The sequence below is a fragment of the Xyrauchen texanus genome, chromosome 33, assembly GCF_025860055.1.
Source record: "Xyrauchen texanus isolate HMW12.3.18 chromosome 33, RBS_HiC_50CHRs, whole genome shotgun sequence".
NCBI classification, from domain to species: Eukaryota; Metazoa; Chordata; class Actinopteri; order Cypriniformes; family Catostomidae; genus Xyrauchen; species Xyrauchen texanus.
This window is the reverse complement of record NC_068308.1, coordinates 38,517,172-38,539,812: the sequence shown is the minus strand read 5'-3', so window position 1 is coordinate 38,539,812 and position 22,641 is coordinate 38,517,172. Positions and strand designations below refer to the sequence as shown.

Genomic DNA, 22,641 nt, shown 5'->3' with positions numbered 1-22,641 from the left:
AGCTGTGTAGTGTGTAAAACCTCAATCTCCTGACTTCAAGAGGTGCGCTAGAGGCTGTAGCCTTTAGCCTCCTTGTTAGCGCACTCACCTCCCACGCAGGAGACACCGGTTTGAGTCCCGTTCGGAGCGGGGTGAACAGAACCGGTGACATTGGTGCCGTGACCCGGAGGGGGTGAGTGTAATGGGAGCCAGCTGGTAAATAGCTGTGTAGTGTGTAAAACCTCAATCTCCTGACTTCAAGAGGTGTGCTAGAGGCTGTAGCCTTTAGCCTCCTTGTTAGCGCACTCACCTCCCATGCAGGAGACACCGGTTTGAGTCCCGTTCGGAGCGGGGTGAACAGAACCGGTGACATTGGTGCCGTGACCCGGAGGGGGGTGAGTGTAATGGGAGCCAGCTGGTAAATAGCTGTGTAGTGTGTAAAACCTCAATCTCCTGACTTCAAGAGGTGCGCTAGAGGCTGTAGCCTTTAGCCTCCTTGTTAGCGCACCCGCCTCCCACGCCGGAGACGCTGGTTCGAGTCCCGTTTGGAGCGGGGCGACCAGGACATGTTACACTGACATGACTGCATCACATGATTTCTTCAGATTTGTCAGCTGCACATTCATGCTGCAAATATCACGTTCTACCACATCCCAAAGGTGTTCTGTTGGATTAAGATACATTGACTATGAAGGCCACTGATGAACAATGAACTTAGTGTCATGTTCATGAAACCAGTTTGAGACGACCTTTGCTTTGTGAGATTGTGCATTATCATGCTGGAAGTAGCCATTAAAAGATGGGTAAATTGTGGCCATGAAGGGTTACACATGGTCAGCAACAATATTCAAATAGGCTGTAAGAAAAAAATAAACAAAGACCATCAGATTCATGTTTATTGAATGAAATGCATAAAATGGTAATAGAAAGAATTAGATGGGTAATCAAAGTGTCTCCATAATCTGCCTGTTTTTCCAATTGTAATCCTTTTTTAAAATAAAATTAAAATAATGATCTTTATCTTTGTCTAACCTTTTCTACTGGCTGTGCGATTGTTTTGATTATTCTCCTTGCTGATGCTACTGATATTAATTTGTGTGAGAACAGTCTGGCTATTTTACTTTCAATTCTAAAGGATTTGAAGAATGTTGCTGCACTGCTTGAAATGTTATTTTGAGGATAAAATGGACATTCAAATGCAATGAATAACAAAAACAAACTGAGATTATTGTTCACTTCAACAGAGTGGAAGTATTTACTGGACTGTGATTTATATGAACAGAACAAATACAATAAACCTTTTTTGACTCTCAGAGAAACAAGCACTGATATTGAAGTCTGTCTGTCTTTAGTGATGTTGTCCTAATTTTCAGTGCTGTTCCATTTTTCATTCTTTTTGTTTTATTCGTATTACTTTGGTTACAAATGATATTGTGCATAAAGTATAATCAAAACTTTAGTCTTGGCATGGCATTAAAGAATGTACTAAATTGGTTAATGTAACGTTACTGTTAAAACAGAAACACCCTTGCAAAGTCACCGTAGTCTTGTTTTACTAGTTCCAATTGCTGGTAAATCAAATTTGTAAAGATTGTGTTGATCATTGTGTGCTTGCTCACGTGAGGTTAAAGGCATTATTTGTTTGCAACATTGAAACTATGTACAGAAGTTTGAAAAATAAAAGTTATTTGATTTGATTAGATATTTTAGGACAGTCTGAAAACCAAAAATAGATGTTAACTGGGTACGTATATTTGCAATTTGTGTTTTATGGTTTCATTACTGCAAACAAAGTTAAAATAGCCTTATAGTCTGTAACAATTCATTTGTGTGTGTTTGTATGGGAAGGGTATCTTCATAATTGTGGTTCAGTTGTTCAACCTGTGGTCATTCCCTCTGCATTCATCTATTCAATCATAGAATGAAGAATGTATTTTTGAGTGACAGGTGTACAAGGAAGCATATTGTTCAAATAACCAAATTCATGTAATATACTAAACTGGTTTAAGGTATTGTTAAGAGATTACTCATGATTCCAGTAAGAGTCCGCCCATATGTGTTAATAAAGGCACTAATAAGAGTCTGAGGATGCAGTTCAGCATCTCTGTATTCTGGTTAAACTGCTGAAGAGAGAATCTGCCTGAGTTTGCTCTGCAGCAGCATTTAATCTCAGGTAATGTTACATCCATTTATTTTATCCATCTGGGCTGTACTCACTCTTTACTTTATGGATATGAATTATTTTGTATAACAAGTTAATTATGAATTGAACATTTTAAAATTTGTTTATATATAAATATATATATGTGTGTGTGTGTGTGTGTGTGTGTGTACAGGACGTGGCGTTCGTAACAATGAGGTTTCTAATCTCGCTGTGTGTGTCACTTCTGCTGATTAATTGTAAGTGTTTTGAACATCTTTAAATACACACCTGTGATCAATATCTGTCACATACATTACAATGATGCAGGATTCAAATAAATGAACTGATTATCCTCACCCAAATATTAAATGATTATGCTTATATTCTGTTTAACAGGTGAACTGATCAATGGACAAACATCTGGTAATCATTCCTCCACTTTATATTCAATTATAATCCTTTATTTCTTCACCCTTTGATATATTTTTTAACCAGTCCAGGCTCTTACTTGAATACTTGTTATCTTAAAAGAGTCACAATCAGGATCTCAGTGTTGTAATTCCTATATAGTTTACTAAATGTGGATGTAGAAAAAATGTGGTACTTTTTATCACACAGCTGCTTATCAAAATTATTTAATGAACATCCAAAACCACACACATATTTGTTTTTTTTTTTAAAGTTATGGCATAAATGGACTGCACACTTCTAGGAAATCCCAAAAACATTTTAGTCTTGCCATCAGATTTATTTGCCGTCTAACAATATTTATAACATAAGGGATGATCTCGTGTCATCTGATTTTTAGCATGTTAAGAAACAAATAAAAATAATCTCTTTAAAAGGAATAACCCACTTTGATAAGCATTAAATATAATTAAATTGACAACATATTTTTGGACTTTTAAAAGACAAAATGCTCTATCATGTGGTTACTGTGTTTAATGTATTTATTTACTGTGTATCTTACATTGAATCATGACACAGTTGCCTGTAAATAAAGTATTGCATCTCACTGTAACATTTGAAAGATATTGAAGTGGCAATTATGTCATATTTTGTCGTTAATAATAGTTCTATTAAAAGTACTTTTGGTAAAGTTTTCGTAGTTTGTAAATATTTAATGTTAAAAAAATAAAAATAAAAATAAAAAAGAAAATTGATTGTTAGCTACGCAAATCTGCTATACTGTATATTACCTACATTTAACGGTTTACTAGAATAGCGGGTTTTATTTTTAATAAACAAAATAGACAGTTTAAAGGTCCTAAATTATACTGTTTTAATAATAGTATTTAATATTTGCTCGTTTATTCAAATGTACATAGACAGTTCGGATTAGATTTAGTGGAAAACCATGACGCGTTGTCGGGATGATTTCTCTGGGGATTTTAATTCAGATTTTTTATTTGCAAACAAATTATTTTTCAATCGAAGAATTCAACAATTACATTTTTTTATTTATTTTTTGGATTGAATGTAGATTATAATCTGTTTAAGTATAATCTTTTTTATTTATTTATTTATTTTTTTATAATAAAGTAGGCTATATATATATGGCATTGAGGGCGCACTTACATTTTTTTTTTTATAGAAATCCTAATTATATATATATATATATATATATATATATATATATATATATATATATATATATATATATATATATATATATATATAGTGAACATCTTTAGTAGGAATTATACATTAAAAAAAAAGAAGAATATTATAGCCTATCATACAAGCTTACATAAAAGCCTATATATGGTGTAGTCATTCCAATAAAGAAAACAGATCTGATCGGTTCTGTTGTCACTGTAAAAGACACTGTCAGCTTCTAAACTCCATGAGTTTTTAACATCACACTCACCTGAGACACTACAAAAACAATATCCACTATAAACTCAAAAACTACTCCAGTGAAGTCATAAAGATGTATTCATCCTCTTTAGCGTTTTGCATAATGCACTTATAAGTATATGCGTTAAGGCGTCTCAACGCTGTTATTGCAGGATATGATTTATAAACTTTCCCCTGTTCTGACTCTTAATCAGAAGCATAGATCTCAATTAAAATATTCAAACCTCGTTGACAGATTTGCGCTGATGAGTGACTTTTAAATGCGACATAAAGTTTCTGTGGACGCGCGCGCTGATGGACTGCTGCTCATGAAACATCAGCCATACTCACATATTCATTCATTATTTTGCATTTTAATTCCCTCTCTATCTGTGCTGCGAGTCGGCAATGCAGAGAGGTTCAGTTAACACTCTGGACACCTCACAATTCATGCACATTTGATAGGCTAAAATTAATAAATACATTATTGGTGCTGATTTATAGGGTAGACCAAGAACAGTTGTGACACTGAATATGGAATATTTTGCTTTTCATGCCAAACTGAATTGTCAATTTCAGTGTGCACATTTAGTAGCATCCTGTCTCATCAAGGGGAATTTCAAGGATGTAGTCCACAATTATCCTATTTAAAGGGATAGTTCACACAAAAATGAAGGGTAAATGATGAGATGCCTAACCTTATGGCAGCCCAGATGTGTATGACTTTCTTTCATCTACTGAATGCAAATTAAGATTTTTAGAAGAATATCTCAGCTCCTTTGGTCCATACAATGCAAGTGAATGGGTGCTAACATTTTGAAGCTCCAAACATCACATAAAGGCAGGATACAAGTAATTCATATGACACCAGTGGTTTAATTCATATCTTCAGAAGTGATTTGATCGGTGTGAGGAGTCCTATGGATTACTTTAATGCTCCAAAAATCACAAAGGCAGCATAAAAGTTTTGGTCATGTTACGTCCCTCCCCATATAGGATTGGGAGAGGGTAACAAGGTAATAATGAGAATAGTAAAATGTATAAAAAAAAACTAACAGGCAGCTAAAGTGTGTCCTCTCCTGTCCCAGCTCTATAACAAAGATCATGCCAATCTTAAATCAATCAAAGAATAATTTATTAACAAGTTCACACATGAAAAAGGGAAGCTTCAAGAGGCAACCAGGCCAAAAAAACTGTCACGATTCACTGTTGTCTGCCCTGTGTTTCTCCCTTGTCATCTGTCCCGAACTACACTTTCCATAATTCCCTGCCCTCATCACTGCCAGCAGTACTTCATTGTGTCATTTAATCATTATCCTTTGTGTACTTAAACCCTATTGTTTTATCATTCATGGTAAGTTGTTGAATGTATGTTCTTGAATGTGTTTCTGCCCGTGCCCTTCGTGGATGTTTTCTCTTGTTTATATTTTGGTTTCCCATCGTGGATGTTTTATTTATTCCCTGTGTTTTTGTTATACACCGAGTTACCCTGTTCATCTTTAGTTTTTTCATTAAAGCTGCATTTAGAATAGGTACATGATCGTGTTGGAGAAATTCGCTGCAGAGGAACCACCTCTCTCAATCCCGGGTTCATCATCTGAACATTCCATGCCTGCCACGGCCAATGAGCTGGAAGTCTCGTCCGTCCCAGAGCCAGCATTGCCAGCTTCGTCCGTCCCAGAGCCAGAGTTGCCAACTTCGTCCGTCCCAGAGCCAGCGCCTGTAGTCTCGACCATCCCAGAGCCAGCGCCTGTAGCCTCGACTGTCCCCATAACCACGCTCCCTGCTGGCCGAAGGAGAAGGAAGAGGGCACCTTCTCCCCAGTCTCTGCCAGTGCTCGCGATCACTGAGGTCATCCCCGAGTCTTCCAGGGCTCCACCTCTCGAGCCTACCAGGGCTCCACCTCCCGAGCCTTCCAGGGCTCCACCTTCCATGGCTCCGCCTCCAGAGTCTTCCACGGCTCCGCCCTCGAAGTCCTCCCTGGCTCCGCCCTCCACGGCTCCGTCTCCTGAGCCTTCCATGGCGCCACCTTCCACAGCTTCGTCTCCAGAGCCTTCTACGGCTCTGCCTACTGAGCCTTCTACGGCTCCGCCTCCTGAGCCTTCCATGGCTCTGCCTGCCACGGCTCCGCCCCCGGAGTTCTCTATGGCTCCGCCTTCCACGGCTCCGCCCCCGGAGTCCTCCATGGCTCCGCCTTCCACGGCTCCGCCCTCGAAATCCTCCCTGTCTTCGCCTTCCACGGCTCTGTATCCTCTGCCTTCCCCGGCTCCGCCTTCCATTGCTCTGCCACCTGAGTCGTCCACGGCTCCGCCCTCCATGGCTCCGCCACCTGAATCTTCCATGGCTCTGCCTTCCACGGCTCCGCCCTCGGAGTTCTCCATGGCTGTGGTCCTATGGCCACCTCTTGGGCCTCCTGACCCAGTCCCTGTCCTGTGGCCGCCTCCCAGGCCTCCTGACCCAGTCCCCATCCTGTGGCCGCCTCCCAGGCCTCCTGACCCAGTCCCCGTCCTGTGGCCGCCTCCCAGGCCTCCAGACCAGTCACCACCTTGAGGTCATCCCCTTGGTCTCCAGACCGTCCGCCTGACCTTCACTGGTCTCAGTGGTCCCCGGCTCCATCTTGGCCCTGCCTCCCGGTCTTTGCCCTATTCCCCTCATCCCCTTGCCCCTTGTGCCTCCTTGGACTGCCTGTTTGCCCCTTGTGCCCCCCTTGGACTGCCTGTTTGCCCTTTGTGCCTTCCTTGGTCTGTGTTTTTGTTATACACAGAGTTACACTGTTCATCTTTTGTTTTTTCATTAAAGCTGCATTTAGATCCCACTCCTCCCTGTTGTCTTGTTACAACAACAAACATAAATTTATTCTGACTTTAAGTACTTTCTAACTCTTCCCTTCCTCTGTAATCCAAAAACAGGAGAACACACGATCAATAACAAATGGCGCCCTCCTCCCTACGGCTTCCAAAAAGTACCAAAAATAAACAATGAACTAAAGATTCTCTAGGAGTATCAATATCTTAAAATATGAAACAAAGAATTGCTAAAGAACACAATTGCTAATTGTCTGGAGCAGGAGAAAACCATCTCAGCTGCCCAACACAGGAAGCAGTACAATTATCACTGCCCATGTATCACATATATAATTACTCCCTGGGACGTAACAGTCACCATTCACTTGCATTATGTGGACCGACAGAGATGAGATATTCTGCGAAAGAAAGTCATACACACAGTGATGAATATAGGCATGGGTGACATGGGCAGCCACTTGTGGGGGTCAGCACAGGCTCCCACTTGGCATGGAGTGCTGAAGTGGAGAGTGCACCCAGCGCCCCATACAAGCTAGAACCACCACTGCATACACATCTGGGATGGCATGAGGGTGAGTAAGTAATAAAAGAATTTCATCTTTGGGTGAACTGTCCCTTTAATCTGACTGGTTACTTTAGTGTCTGAAATTTAGTTTGAAATTTGAAACCTTAAAAAGAGTTGTTGCTGTATTTTACACAAAATTGTCACTACAACACACACACACACACACACACACACACACACGCACACACAGGCACGTACGCGCACACAAATTATATTTTATAAAATGTAATACCAAAAACAGTATTCATATAAATTATATTTTGGAATTATAAATGAATTTCAGACTTTCTTAGTATGGCGTATTTGGTGTATGGCAAATCTAAAATAGGTACATGCAAGTATTTCATCCTTTAACTCAAAAAATATTGGGCTTGTTTTACTAAAATAAAACCTATTTGTATTTCTGAATATTTTGAACTAATAATATTTTCAGTTCGACATATTAAAATGTACATGTTAAAGTAATAGTTCACCAAAAAAATTATACTTTTCTAATCATTTACTCCCCTTATGCCATTACAGGTCCAAAAGCACATAAAGGAAGCATAAATTACAAAACGGTCACATTTCAGAACTTCACATGCAGACAGCGACTCTCGTAGCACTTGGAGCACATCCTCACAAGTTCGTGTTACATGCAGCTTTGGGAAACACTTAAAAAATAAGGAACATTTGTAAAATTGCTCATAGAACACGCCCTTATATACTAAGATCACTCGTTATTTGGAAACAAGGCCCCCAATGCTACCAAATGATGATTTCACAAGAGCCCGCTGTCTGTCTTCACCTCGTTAAGCCTTCATAAATCCATAAATCATATGAATGTAAATGGTGGTTTAAATTCTGTTAAATTCAGTGAACCTTCAATTCACAATTTTACAGCATTTCGTTATTGAATTTAATATTAGAGGATATACATGAAAATATTATTATAATTATTATTATTATTATTATATGTAAATATATGCCCTAATTTCATTTAAGATATTATGATTGTTAAATGCTGGTGCAAGGAATTTAATTCATAATATGTGTTTTTAAGTTTTTGTTATGATTCATATATATTTTCAAAAGTTAGCGCCACAACTTCCATGAATATTACAAGATCAAGCTCTTCCATCAGTATGTCAGGAACTCATAAACAGTATATGTTATTGTAAATTATATGTTTATTACTCTTCAATACTATATATAATTTTTTTTCAATATCCCAGGCACATTTTATCCATTTGGATCTGGAGACACAGTGAATGCACGCAGTGATGATGGAAGTTCATCAGTGATTTACCTCCAACAACCATTTATATATTTTGGACAAACATACAACCGCATTTATGTAAGTTCGTCCTTTTGTGTTTATTTTTTTTTATTTTGAATGTCTGTCTCTCATTCAAAATTATCATTCAAAACTATCATTATCCTCATAATTAAACAATAGTATTTATAGCAAGCTGTAAAGTTGGCATACATTTGAAAATGGGTCTGGTGAAATGGATGGCTCTTTTATCACATCGCTGCCTTTGTCATGTTTTTGTAAAGAATTCTGTGCATGATAATAAATTTACATTAATTTCAGGTCAACAACAATGGACACTTGACTTTTGATAATGCATGGTCCAGCTTCTCTCCGTACCAGTTCCCTGCTTATGGCGGGATAGACCTCATTGCTCCATTCTGGACAGATCTTGACAACCGTGTGAATGGGTTTGTCTCATATAATCAGTACACCTCTGACAGTGTCCTTACACAGGCCACACAAGATATAAACCAATACTTCCCTCACCTGAGCTTCTCTGCTTCATGGGTCTTTGTTGCAACATGGGACAGAGTTGCATACTACCCAAATTCAGGAACAGTAAGAAACCGTTTAAATCGTTTAAAAAATATAAATGAATGTACCATATACTGTAAATCGTCCTACTTCAAATCAAATCAAATTTGAAAACGTATTGGTTAGTGCTTTCTGAATTGTATTATTTATATATATTTTGTTCACAGGAAACATCTTTCCAAGTGGTTTTGATATCAAATGGCCATCTCACATTTGTTTTAATGAACTATGGTACAATTGCTCCAACACAACGATATATACAGGTATGCACATGATAAAGTGCTAAAGTATTGCATTATATGAATCTGACCTAATAGACATGTGATATTTTTATCATTAGGCTGGTTATGACACAATCAATTCAAGTCATCATTTCTCAATAACCGGATCACTCCTGAGTGACATCACAAGCCTATCAAACAGCAGCAATGTTGATGTGCCAGGCAGATGGGCCTTCAGAACAGATTTTGGATCACGGGGTTGTCAATTTAATGGTAATGTTATTTACAGTAGCCTAGTATGCCATAGTATATACAGTATTTGCAGTAAGGCTATGAGTGGTAAGATAAGCCATAGGTGAAGCCTTTTAGTAATTAAAAAAATAATTAGGTTTTGATGATGATTTGGTTTTTTATCAATAATACCTAAGTATTTGTTGTAGGTGTACAAGTGCAACTTGGAGACTCCTTTTGGAGTGATGCCACCTGTCAGGAGAAATGCACCTGTACCAGAAGTGGCCTCCAGTGCAGCCTGCAGCCCTGCACTTATTCCCAAGCCTGTCGTCCAGCTGCTTTCCAATACTCTTGTCAGAACATTCAACGCCAAACCTGCACCATCTCCGGTGATCCACACTACTACACTTTTGACAATCAGATTTTTCACTTTCAAGGAACTTGCACCTATGTTCTGTCTGAGGTTAGTTTATAGCAATTGTTCTTAAGGAATTCGATTTATTGTAGAATAAATATGATTAGATTGGTAATCCTTTAGTCTGAATTTGTTTTGTTGTTTAGGCTTGTGGAAATGGTTTGCCGTTTTATCGCATTGAAGGCAAAAATGAACACCGGGGTAGTACACATGTGTCATGGACTCGGATGGTCAGAGTGTTTGTCTATGAAGAAGAAATTGAGCTCGTCAAAGATCGCCATTATGAGGCAAAGGTTAGTGTCACTATAGTGCTGTAATGCTAACTTGAATTTGGTCATCCATCTATTTTCATAAATATTTTTTTGCCCAGGTTAATGGGATTTTCACTACAACACCATTCACTCTCCGCAATGGCTCCATCCAAGTCTATCAGTCAGGATTTTCTTTGGCCATCAGCACCGATTTTGGTCTGGTTGTTACATATGATGCATATAGCTACGTCACCATCTCTGTACCTTATGAGTACCAGAATTCCACATGTGGTCTTTGTGGTAACTTTAACCTACATCCTGAAGATGACTTCCGTTCACCCAATGGTGAGATCCTGAGCTCTGATGTTGAATTTGCCAACTCTTGGAAGGCAGAAGGGGACCCAGATCCTGAATGCCATAATGTCAGGTGCACAGGTCTGGCTTGTGCAGTGTGTACCACCAATGAAATGAGTGTTTACAGTGACACAAACCACTGTGGGATCCTGGGAGATGTTTCTGGCCATTTTGCTGCTTGCCACTCAGTGCTTGCGGCACAGACCTACATAGAGAACTGTGTCTATGATCTCTGCTTAGGACAAGGGTACCAGCCTATTCTGTGCCAGGCTCTCAATGTGTATTCTGCTCAATGCCAACAGCAAGGAGTGCAACTAGGGCAGTGGAGACGTCAGGGCTTTTGTGGTAAGTGCCTTGTTATTTCTTCCTTAGATGTAACAAATTAGATCTCTTTTTAAGCTGAAAGATATTCTTACTTATAACCTCCATTTCCCACCTCAAAGAGATTCCTTGCCCTGAGCACAGTCATTTTGAGTCCCAAGGAACAAGTTGCCCTGCAACCTGCAGCAATCCCTCCGCTCCAAATAACTGTCCCATACCCAATCAGGAGAGTTGTATCTGTGATGCTGGGTACATCCTCAGTTCTGGGCAATGTGTGCCTCTTCAGAACTGTGGCTGCACATTTGAGGGTTTATATTATGCTGAGGGACAGTCAGTAATTTTGGATGGGGACTGTGGAAGGCAATGTGTTTGCAGTTTTGGGACAATGATCTGCCATCAGCACCAGTGTGGCCCTGCAGAGGTGTGTGAAGTCCATGATGGTGTGCGGGGCTGCAGACCCATCAGCTATTCCACATGTTCAGTTGAAGGCCTGGGGTCATATTACACCTTTGATGGACTAAGCTTCAGATATCCAGGAGCATGTGGACTGACCCTTGCAAGGGTTATGGGGCCATCACAACAACCCTATTTTGTTTTGACAGTGGAGAAAGTTCCCAGAGGCTTTCTCGACTTTTCCAGGTACCTGAAGTTTGAGGCAGAAGGAACTCAGGTTTCCATAGAATTGGGCGAAGGGAGCAATGTACAGGTACACCAATTCTCAGATGTGTTTCACGAAGTAAATACAACCAAATTTAATGTGCTGTATCAATTAACCTTTTTCATTCTCTTTGACAGGTGGATGGACAGATGGTTGGTTTGCCCATCAATGTTGGTTCTGGTCGGATTCGGATCTTTCACAACAGTGTGATGGGGTTTGTTTTGGAAACAAACTTTGGGGTGACCGTTAGAGCTGACTGGCCACACATTGTCAGAGTCACTGTGCCAAGCACTTACAACGGAACACTTGGAGGTCTATGTGGGAACTTGAATGGAAACACTGATGATGATTTTTACAGTCCAGATGGTATCCTTTTGGATGACTCTCGATTGTTTGCGGACAGCTGGCGTGATGGGTCTCTGTCAGCCCACTGTGAGGACCCAGTTGACATCTGGGAACCAGGACATTATCAGAACAGCAGCCAGTTCAGTGAGCACTGCAACATCATGGCCAGGAATGATGGACCATTTGCTGAGTGTAGTAGAACATTAGACCCTTCGCAAAGGATGCAAGATTGCATTCAGATGCTGGCTCAGACAGGGGGATCCAGGGAGGCCCTATGTGAGGCCTTGCGAGGCTACACACTTCTCTGCCAACAGAATGGCATTGCAGTTGGAGAGTGGAGGAGTATCACCCACTGTGGTTAGTATCTCATTGTGACAAGATCTGCAAAATTCACAGTTCACTGCATAGTGCTGATGATTTTGCTAATTTTCTTCAAAATTGTTTGTCTTGATCATCCTAGATCCCCACTGTCCACCAAATTCCCATTTCGAATTATGTGGCACTTCCTGTCCTGCTTCCTGCCCTAGCCTCTCATTTCCCTTTCAGTGCACTCTGCAATGTCAAGGGGGATGCCAGTGTAATGATGGACATGTGCTAAATGGAGATCACTGTGTGCCCCCCACGGGTTGTGGTTGCCACTATGCTGGCCGCTATCGGCAACCTGGGGAGCAATTCTGGAATGGTGAGCAGTGCCAGTCGCTGTGTGTCTGTGATGGCATCACTGGAAATGTCCATTGCTCACCATCATCTTGCAATGAGCAGGAAATCTGTCAAGTGGTGGAGGGACAGTTTGGCTGCCATCCCCTTCCACATGCTAGTTGTTCTGCTTCAGGAGACCCCCATTATATGTCCTTTGATGGAGCATTCTTTGATTTTCAAGGCACATGCCGATATGTGCTAGCTACAGTATGTAATGACAGTGTTGGGCTTCCACACTTCCAGGTGGATGCAAGAAATGAGGCTTGGCATGGACTCTCAGTGTCAATTACTGTTGAAGTTTTTGTCAACGTCTCTGGGCATCTCGTGCACATGTCAAAAGACATGTATGGTTCTTCTGCTGTTGAGGTAAGCAACCCACTTTAACTGCCTTGTAGTAAATGTGATAGATAAAACAATATATATATATATATATATATATATATATATATATATATATATATATATATATTGTATATATATTTATGCAATATTGTGATTATTGATTACAGCAGGACATCACAGCAGTGCTGATTTAGGGCCATATAGCACAATTGCGAGTGTGATATTGCTTATAAACAACAGTTCAATGAATATGTAAATGTAAAGGAATTAGTACAGTCATAAAAACGCATTTGTGCATGGAACTACTTTCTTACCCAATGGATCACAATCTGCCGTTGCTGGTTCAAGCGAATTGATGCATCCAAGCGTTCGTTAGTAATTCAAAAATGTCACTTCAGAAATAGTATCACGGCTTGTGCTGTTTCTAACAAGTTATTGGATAAACAAGGATGTGTGTGTGTGTGTGTGTTAGCATCCAATTAGCATCCAAGCAGGGTATTTCTCCCTATTTTGCGGTAGCCGGAGTCGATCACTATAGCAACCGCAATGTCCTCCACCATTTTAAACAGCAACCATTGTGTAATTAATCAGTCTGTTGTGTCTTTTAGCTGTGATGAGCCATAATGCTGAAGTTGTTCATTTAAAGCTGTTTAAAGCTATTTCCTAGCTTTAGTAGTAGTAGTAATAAAAGTGATCACGAAGAGCTGTTTTATGTAAACACTAGCTGATACACCACCAAACTGGCTCATATTACACACAAAAATAATCTTTTGCCCCCACCTGCTGGCTAACACATGTATTGTAAAAAAAAAGACAGACAGAAGCTCTTAACACATATGCACTGCTCTTACACTTTAGTTTAGAATGGCATGAACACAAGCAGAGTGATACACACACAGAGAAGCATCCGGGTGCTGATGGTGTCAGTCAGTGCTCATGGAACGTCTCTTGGCCAATCAGATTCGAGGACTGGAACATTTATCTTAGTTACAGACAAGCTGGCAGATTATGAATCCATAAGAATATAATCTTCATTTTGACTTAGTATTATTTTGAAGAAACATTTTATTTTGTATTTTCTTCACTGGAAATTGGCGTAAACAAGCTTTTGGTTTTTACTTTCCTTTCAATCAGATTGATGGAGAGACCAGAAACCTCCCCATCCTACTTGACTCTGGTCGGGTCTCTGTCTACTCCACAGGACAGTTCGTCTTTGTCACAACAGACTTTGGTTTCAGTGTGAGTTATGGTGGCTCTTGGGCAGTGAACATCATCGTGCCATCAAACTACAGTGGAGCTATGTGTGGACTCTGTGGCAACTTTAATGGCCAGAGGGATGATGACTTCATGACTCGTTCAGGTGATCTGGTACCTTCAGTAGACCAGTTTGGGGCGGCTTGGAAGCTTGAAGATGATATGTCATGCAGTGATGGGTGTGGAGCCAATTGCCCTTTATGTCAAGATCAGACCATCTCTCAGTCTTTGTGTGATATTATCAGGGACAATCAGGGCCCCTTAAGCTTCTGCCAATCTTCTGTAGACCCACAAGTATACTTTAATGACTGTGCATTTGATGTGTGTGTTTCTGGGAACCATAATGATGTCTTGTGTCGCTCTATCCAATCCTATGTGAGTGCCTGTCAATTGGCCAATGCCATTGTCTACCCCTGGAGAGCAAATGTGTCATGTGGTAAGTTACTGGATGTGGGCAGAATTGCATTAATCTGTTTTAAAGTAAAGATTACATATTTTGTGATTATTCACAGATTTTTCAAAATTGTATATATATATTTTTCAAAATTGTTTCCCGATATAAAATTCATTATCTTGAATATTGTAAATATACAATTGGTTACTGTATATATGATTATGATAAAGGCATTTTTATTTGTTACTTTGCCAGTCATGACCTGCCCTGAGAACAGTCACTATGAGCTGTGTGGTACAGACTGTGGCCATACATGCGCCAGTAGCATCGATGCTAGTTGTGAACACACATGCTCAGAGGGTTGTTTCTGTGATGCTGGATTTGTGAGGAGTGGAGGTCTATGTGTACCAGTGGAGCAATGTGGCTGCTTGTATAACGGATTCTACTATAATGTGAGAATTAAAACATTACTTTTTGTAAGCAAAGTGCAGCGCTAGCGTTTTGCAGTTAAATATTGTATATCTCAATTTCTTTCAAAACTACGGTGGCAGTACCATGGTAAAGGGATGGTATCAGCATGGTACATTTAAATAAATATCATACAAGAATGATTGAGATGAAACTTCAAATTAAATAAACAAACATGGTAATACCATGGCACTTTTTTGTAAGTGACTCTGATATGGAAATGTAAAGATAATCATTATTGTTTTGATTTTACAGATTGGTGAACAGTTCTGGGATCCAGAATGTTCCCAACGCTGCGAGTGTTTTGCTCCAAATGATCTGCGCTGCTCTGCATACACCTGCCCATCAACAATGGAGTGCACTGTTAGAAATGGCCGTCGTGGTTGCTATGGTCAAATGTCCACGTGCACAGTCTGGGGCGATCCCCACTTCATAACCTTCGATGGAGCTTTGGCCCACTTTCAGGTATGAACTTAAAGAGCAAATATATTTCAAAGCACTGAAGTTTCTCAGATTGCTGAATGTATGTAATGTTTGGTAAGATATTTCCAGGTTGGACACATTGCAAAATAATAAATTAGTAAATAAAAGATTTGCAATATGTCAATTCCCACCAGGGAACATGTTCATATGAGATCGCACAGACCTGTGGTAATGTTACCGGAGATGATCTGTCATTCCGTGTGGTGGCGACCAACAGACACCGTGGCAACATGATGGTGTCATTTGTATCAGTAGTGGATGTTTGGTTGTCTCAACGTGGAGAAAATATGCATATCACTATTGGGCAGAACAGGAAAGTCAAAGTAAGTTATGTATCATTATTGAGTAACTTTTCCTTTATTATGATTTTCTTCTCCATGTAACACAAATAATCTTTCTCAGCAGAATGTCCAGATTGTTCTTTTCCCAACAAATAAGATGGTGACTAAGATTTATATTTCCTTCCAGGTTGATGGTAATGACATTGGCACTCCAGCTTCAATGGTCAATGATCTTGTAGAGGTCCATGAGGAGCAGGGATTTGTAATCATTAATGCATTCAATGAATTCATGGTCCATTTTGATGGCCATAGCACCCTCCTAGTCAGACTGAGTGCAAGTTTCTATAGATCTGTATGTGGAATGTGTGGTAATTATAATGGCAACCCTGCGGATGATAAAGCACTGCCCAGTGGAGATCTTGCTCCTGATGACACTGCCTTCGGCCAGAGCTGGATTTCAGACACCAGCACCCCAGGGTAAGATGCGTGGGACACTTAACTGGTGGGTCGTGACCCAAAAATTCTATACGTTATTTGTCTGTTCTGATATGGTCACCAACAGCATGGAAAAGCAATGCTAATTTCAAATAAAAACAGAGTGCATAGTGGTGCATAGTTAGGACAGCAAAATAATTAGGCTTACAGTATCAGTTTTCAAAAGTCACCTTTTCCAAATCTTTTGTGGTTGACATCAAAAGCACAATTAATCTCTTTAAGTGACTAAAGAGAGCATGAAACCATTAAACCCAATAATTAACAAATTAATACATTTCACTGTTTAATTTTAAGAACATTGTTTTTTTTTTTTCGTACAATAAACTATTCCGGTACTGTGGTCGGTTGCCACTTATTGTCCAATGCACAATGTGGGTCCTGAAGCAAAACCAGTTGAGAATCACTGTTTTTGGGAACACTTTGCAAGATTACAGTAGCACATGCAAGGCTATTTGTGGCTCCCCTAATAATTCTTTGTAGTAATTCAACAGTATAGCATGTTACTGACCCTCAGTTCCCCTGATTATTGTGTCCTCTTCAGTTGTGGTGAAAGTGACCGGACCGGTAATGCTGATGAGTGTCCATTCAGACAGGAGTATTCTGAGATCTGTAGCATTATCACCAACACCACTGGACCCTTCCAACAATGCCACCTTCATGTAGACCCTGCTCCTTACTACTTCTCCTGCGTGTATGACCTGTGTCTTTACACATCTGCCAATGGCATGTTGTGTTCTGCTGTTCAGGCCTATGAGACGGCTTGTGCAATGTTGGAGATACAGATCCCAGAATGGCGCTCGAGTCTTCAGTGCCGTAAGTCAAAATCCTCAACTTCAATTGCAGTTATTAGGTCACAGATATCAGTTCTATTGATTGATTTATGAATGATTTTCTTTTTGAAATGTGTCAGTCTTGTGGCCTAGAATTTTTAGCTACAGACCTAGTAACAGTGTCTCTATCTGTCTGAGTTTTGTATAAATACATCAACCATAGTACAGCATATTTCTGTGTTTCTCCTCTTAGCTGTGACAGATCCCTGTGCTGAACTCAACTGTACTGAAGATGAATGGTGTGGGAAGAAAAATGGTGTTTACGACTGTTTCTGCAACGAAAACCATTTGAGACCTCAACCTGACTCTTTTGGTTAGAATCATTCTACAACAAAATGTCAAATAAAAGTGATTCAGTAGTTAATTGCCTTTTTCTTAATTATTGCTGATCTCATGGGTGTTTCAATCAGATTCCTCTGAAACCTGTGAAAGCAGCTCAGGCTCCATGTCTCTGTCTCGCTGTCAGCTCTTTGAGGCTGGTTTTCCAGCTGGAATCTTACACCTCAATGAGCCCAGTTGCAAAGGAACAGTCCAGAATGGCAGAGTGGAGTTCCATTTTGATAACAATGAGCACATCTGTGGGACAAATCTTGTGGTAGGATTCATTATGTGTATGCAACTTTAACAAACTCACATTTTATATTGTATCTGACTGAATAACTTCCAGAAAGGACAGTTTGGGACAACAAAGACGTACCACATGAGGTTGTTCTTTAAAAATAAATTGTATTAAATTTAAAGTAAAATCCTCAAATATGATGTGTGTGGTCCACAGGCCAATGGCACCCACTTCATCTATGAGAACTTTATTCTGGGGGCACCAGACTCATCTGAAGGTCTCATAAGCAGGAAGAGAATTCTGAAGCTATCTTTCAGCTGTGTATACCTACAAACCCAGACACTCTCAATGAATATAGAAATGAATCCACTGGAGAGGTAGGAATTACATTTAAATTCAGCATTCTGACTCCAGCAAAGCTACATTATTAAGCAACAAAGTATAATATATAATATATACTATATACTATATAATATATAAGGAGTGGTGGTGGCGTTATGGGCTAAAGCACATAACTGTTAATCAGAAGGTCGCTGGTTCGATCCCCACAGCCACCACCATTGTGTCCTTGAGCAAGGCACTTAACTCCAGGTTGCTCCGGGGGGATTGTCCCTGTAATAAGGACACTGTAAGTCGCTTTGGATAAAAGCGTCTGCCAAATGCATAAATGTAAATGTAAATAATATGTGCCCATATTCTCTAAAATAAGAATATTAAGTGTGTTTGGACGCTTAAATCACACTTAATGGAATATTCCGGGTTCAATACAAATGAATCTCAATTGACAGCATTGTGGCATAATGTTGATTACCACAAAAATTTATTATGACTTGCCCCTCATTTTCGTAAAAAAATAAAAGCACAAATCGGTTTTCAAGTGAGGCACTTACAATGGAAGTGAATGGGGCCAATCTGTAAACGTTAAAATACTCACTATTTCAATATTATCTTAAAAATGTGCTTTTTCGTTTTTTTTTTCGAAATAACTTTTAGTAGTAATCAACATTATGCCACACATGCTGTTGATTGAGATTAATTTGTATTGAACCCGGAATATTCCTTTAATGTTAGTGCATTAGATAACAAAATAATGGTTGTTTCTCAATTTCGAGAATGCAGATAATGGACTTGTCTTATTCAGACTAGGCTTGCCAAGCTACCTTGGAAGAACTAACTCGGAAGGACAGGAGGAGGAAGAAGCTTTGAGCTTTGAGATGTGCTTGCGATATTCCTGTTGCACAACTGCTTGTCCCAGCATATTTATAGCCCGTTAGTACCCCCTGGTAGTGACAGCATTATTATCATAACACCTTTTAGGTTTGGCAGGACTAGTCCTTTATGCATTCTTGGTACTTGCATTCTTGAGTATTTAATTAAACTTCAGCAGTGGATGATGACAGCGAACGAGTCCAAGAGAACGTAAAAGCACATAAGAATGCACATTGAGGAACAGCAAAGTGGCTTTACATTTAAAGAATCATCGATAGCACATAAACACTTTTCAAGCAAAGAAATTCACAAAATGAGGGTTGTTAAACAAAGACAAAACTATTTGGGAACTTTCTGAGTGTCAAAGGTTTGTTCAATATGTCCATAGCTAACCCTTAAAACAGAGTATTTTACAGAGACCTATCTGTTATTCAACAGCATTGTGCACCGAATACTTCCAGCCGGTGAAGGCAGATATCAGGTCAGGATGGTTCCATATCACGATGCACAGTTCTCCAACCCCTTCACTGGTCGTGTGGATGCTGAACTGAACCAGCAGATTTTTGTGGAAGTTCGTGTTGATGGGGTCGATAACAGTCAGTTTGCCGTTGTGATTGACACGTGTTGGGCTACACCTGAGAATGATCCACATCACCATCTCCGCTGGGACCTCATTGCTGGAGAGTAAGAGACAATACTGAAATAGTTTAAAAAAAAAATTTAATTACTGATAATTAAACTTAATAAACAACATCAGCACCACAGTTAGGCTTATCTTTTCTGATCTACTACACAAGCAACATTATTATTATTTTCTTATTTTACAAACATGGTTTTGTGTTTTCAAAATCCCAAACCTCAGACCTAAATTTTAAAATGCAACTCCTTATTTGGCTAAAATCAATTAACAAGTATGCAGCATTATAGAACAAACTGCCAACGATCAAGTCAATTTGTTTCCAAATATTCTCAGGTGTCCCAATCCAAATGATGACACAGTGGAGCTGCTGCAGAATGGAGTCTCCACATCAAGCCGTTTCTCTTTCAGGATGTTTGTGTTTACTGCAAACTCCACTAAGGTTTACCTGCACTGTGCTATTCACCTGTGTCTTCTGACGCGTAGTGACTGCTCAGCGGTGAGTTTACAAATCCTCTCATAACTCGTAGTTTTTGTCTGTAACACCCCCATATCTCTATGGGTGAAATTGAACAGAATTAATTGCATATCATCAGATTGTACTGTTGTCTAAGTTTTGTGAGGTTGAACATTGTGTTCAGAATATATAAGTCAATGAGGTCAGTGAGATCATATTTGAAAAGTTTATTTACTTGTATCTGCTTAAGCAAAATTGGCAAATCACAGTTCCCTGGTTAATTCAGATGTGGCTCTGGATGATTCACACCAAAGCAGGAGTTTTAAGCATACATTAAAAAAGACTCCCAGGAATAAATTGATTTGGGAGAATTGACAGATTCAGACAAGAACGCTTGATTCTAGCCTGTATGGATTCTGAGTTCTAAGCACAAACTGAAATGAGCTTATGTACACAGCCTAGCTTTACCTATTCATTTTCCATATATAAAATGTCACAATGAGTGCCATATTATGACATCAGATATTTCAATTCACTGTTATGCGGTTAGATGTTTCATGTACAACGTTCTTGTGACTATCATTTCCAATCTTTAGCATTGTTACCCTGGATACCACCAGAGAGTGGGCAGATCTCTGGACTTCCACGACAGTGCTTCCATTTCCATGGGCCCTCTGGTCATGTCTGAAAGCAACTCAGGTAAACATTTACTTTAACCTTTTTTTTATTTATATATTTTTTTTTACTCATTTGACGTTATGTATGTTTTAAAGGCACATTTATTTGTCTTTAACTTTATTATTCACTAAACCATGTCCTGTCCTCCATTTACAGATATATGGGCTCCAGAAAGAGTAAAAGCATCAAGGGCCCCTGGTCTGAGTGGTTCCTTGATAATATTGTTTCTTTCACTCCTAAATGTCTTCACCAAATTTTAGTATATTTCCACTATGAATGACCTCTAATTTTCAAAGTTTCTCTCTCTCTCTCTCTCTCTCTCTCTCTCTCTCTCTCTCTCTCTCTCTCTCTATATATATATATATTTTAATATTGCTTATTTTTATTTTCCAAACTACATAATAATGAACAACTGGTATTAAACTGATTTAACTGACCCTCGGCCTGCAGCGGACAGATCAGAGATATCCCACTGTTAGGAAAAGTTGGCAGTTGTTTTGTTTCACTGTATTGTTGTATTTGACTATACTATGAATAAAGGCTATTAAAGGTAAACACCTGCTCAGAGTCTGACTCCACCCACTAGAAATATTTGAAAATGCAGGAAAAGTGACCTGGAACCTGCTTACGTCAGCTGTCACCGCTTACGTCACGAAGTACCGCAACAGCCAATAGGAACATTCAACTGCAGTAGCCACTGTTCAACCTGAAGAGGGCAGCACTCAGACGTTTTTACACCATATATTGTAGAATTAAAACACTTTGTACACAAATGTCAAAAAAATTACTTGAATCAATGACCAGTACTAATAAAGCCCCATTCTTACAGATCATTAACTAAAAAAAGTTGGTTTAGGGTTTAGTTACCCTTTAAGCATGTATAGGCATATATATATATATATATATATATATATATATATATATATATATATATATGTAAATACACTACCGGTCAGAAGTTTTGAAAAACTTGACTGAAATGTTTCACATGATCTTAAAAATCTTTTGATCTGAAGGCGTATGCTTAAATGTTGGAAATTACTTTGTAGACAACAATATAATTGCACCACCATATTAATTAATAAAATAATTCACACACACGCAAGCATGCACAAAATCAATAAGACAATATTGTAAAATGAATAGGAACTTCTGTGCTTAGGCAACAAATGTCTGCTTGCTAGGAAACTGTACACTCAGGACCACTAAGAGAAATGAGAGGGGTCTGACTGCATCCCACAAGACCACTATAAGACACACCCACAAGGCATGCCAACTAGAAGAGAATAGCATGCAATAGCAAATTATTAAATATACTGCAATGTAAAATTTCTATTGAATACAATTATACCGCTGTATTTGTAGCTGGTGACATTAAGGAGAAATGTGTTGAAAATGAAGAGAAGATAGCGGTATGCTAAGTTTACACCGGTAATACAATAAAAGACACAAAATCTAGAGTTCTGGAAAACCAGCCACAATGAGCTTGTGATACGCTTAAGCTTGGGTTAAAATATGGTTAACAGATTTCAGTCAAGACAACTTTGTGAAAGTTTTAGCATGTGAATGTGCAGGGTCAGCCCGACCCAATAAACAAACTAAACATTTGTTTAGGGCCCCGTGATTGGTTCGGGGCCCCACCCACCACCCCCATTTATTTTATTTTTTGCCCATCAATTTCTCTAATCAACAAAACACACAACCGTATCAATGAAACGTAGTATGTTTCATTTCGTATATTTAACTAGAAAATTCTAGTTAATTCTAGAAACCTGTAGGGCCCCATACACTATTTTTGTTTAGGGCCCCCAAAACCCTCGGTCCGGCCCTGTGAATGTGGATATGACATTTTGATAGGCTATTGGTCTTGGCAGACTAGATCTGCTGTGCTGATGCTG

The 22,641-nt window shown here is 39.3% G+C and overlaps 1 protein-coding gene across 1 annotated transcript; it reads left to right on the top strand.

Moving 5' to 3' along the window:
- Positions 1-2,060: 2,060 nt before the first annotated feature.
- Positions 2,061-21,289, top strand: LOC127626546 (alpha-tectorin-like). Its single transcript, XM_052102423.1, has 26 exons — positions 2,061-2,152; positions 2,316-2,379; positions 2,519-2,545; positions 8,545-8,666; positions 8,907-9,185; positions 9,329-9,424; positions 9,502-9,655; positions 9,823-10,076; positions 10,175-10,321; positions 10,399-10,978; positions 11,077-11,660; positions 11,750-12,314; positions 12,418-13,022; positions 14,133-14,688; positions 14,902-15,098; positions 15,370-15,579; positions 15,732-15,920; positions 16,066-16,355; positions 16,915-17,186; positions 17,397-17,516; positions 17,614-17,798; positions 17,979-18,139; positions 19,410-19,655; positions 19,945-20,107; positions 20,662-20,764; positions 20,900-21,289. Exons 2-26 carry the CDS (start codon positions 2,334-2,336, stop codon positions 21,001-21,003), a joined length of 6,255 nt encoding a protein of 2,084 aa, XP_051958383.1. The 5' UTR covers positions 2,061-2,152; positions 2,316-2,333; the 3' UTR covers positions 21,004-21,289.
- The last annotated feature ends 1,352 nt before the right edge of the window (positions 21,290-22,641 follow it).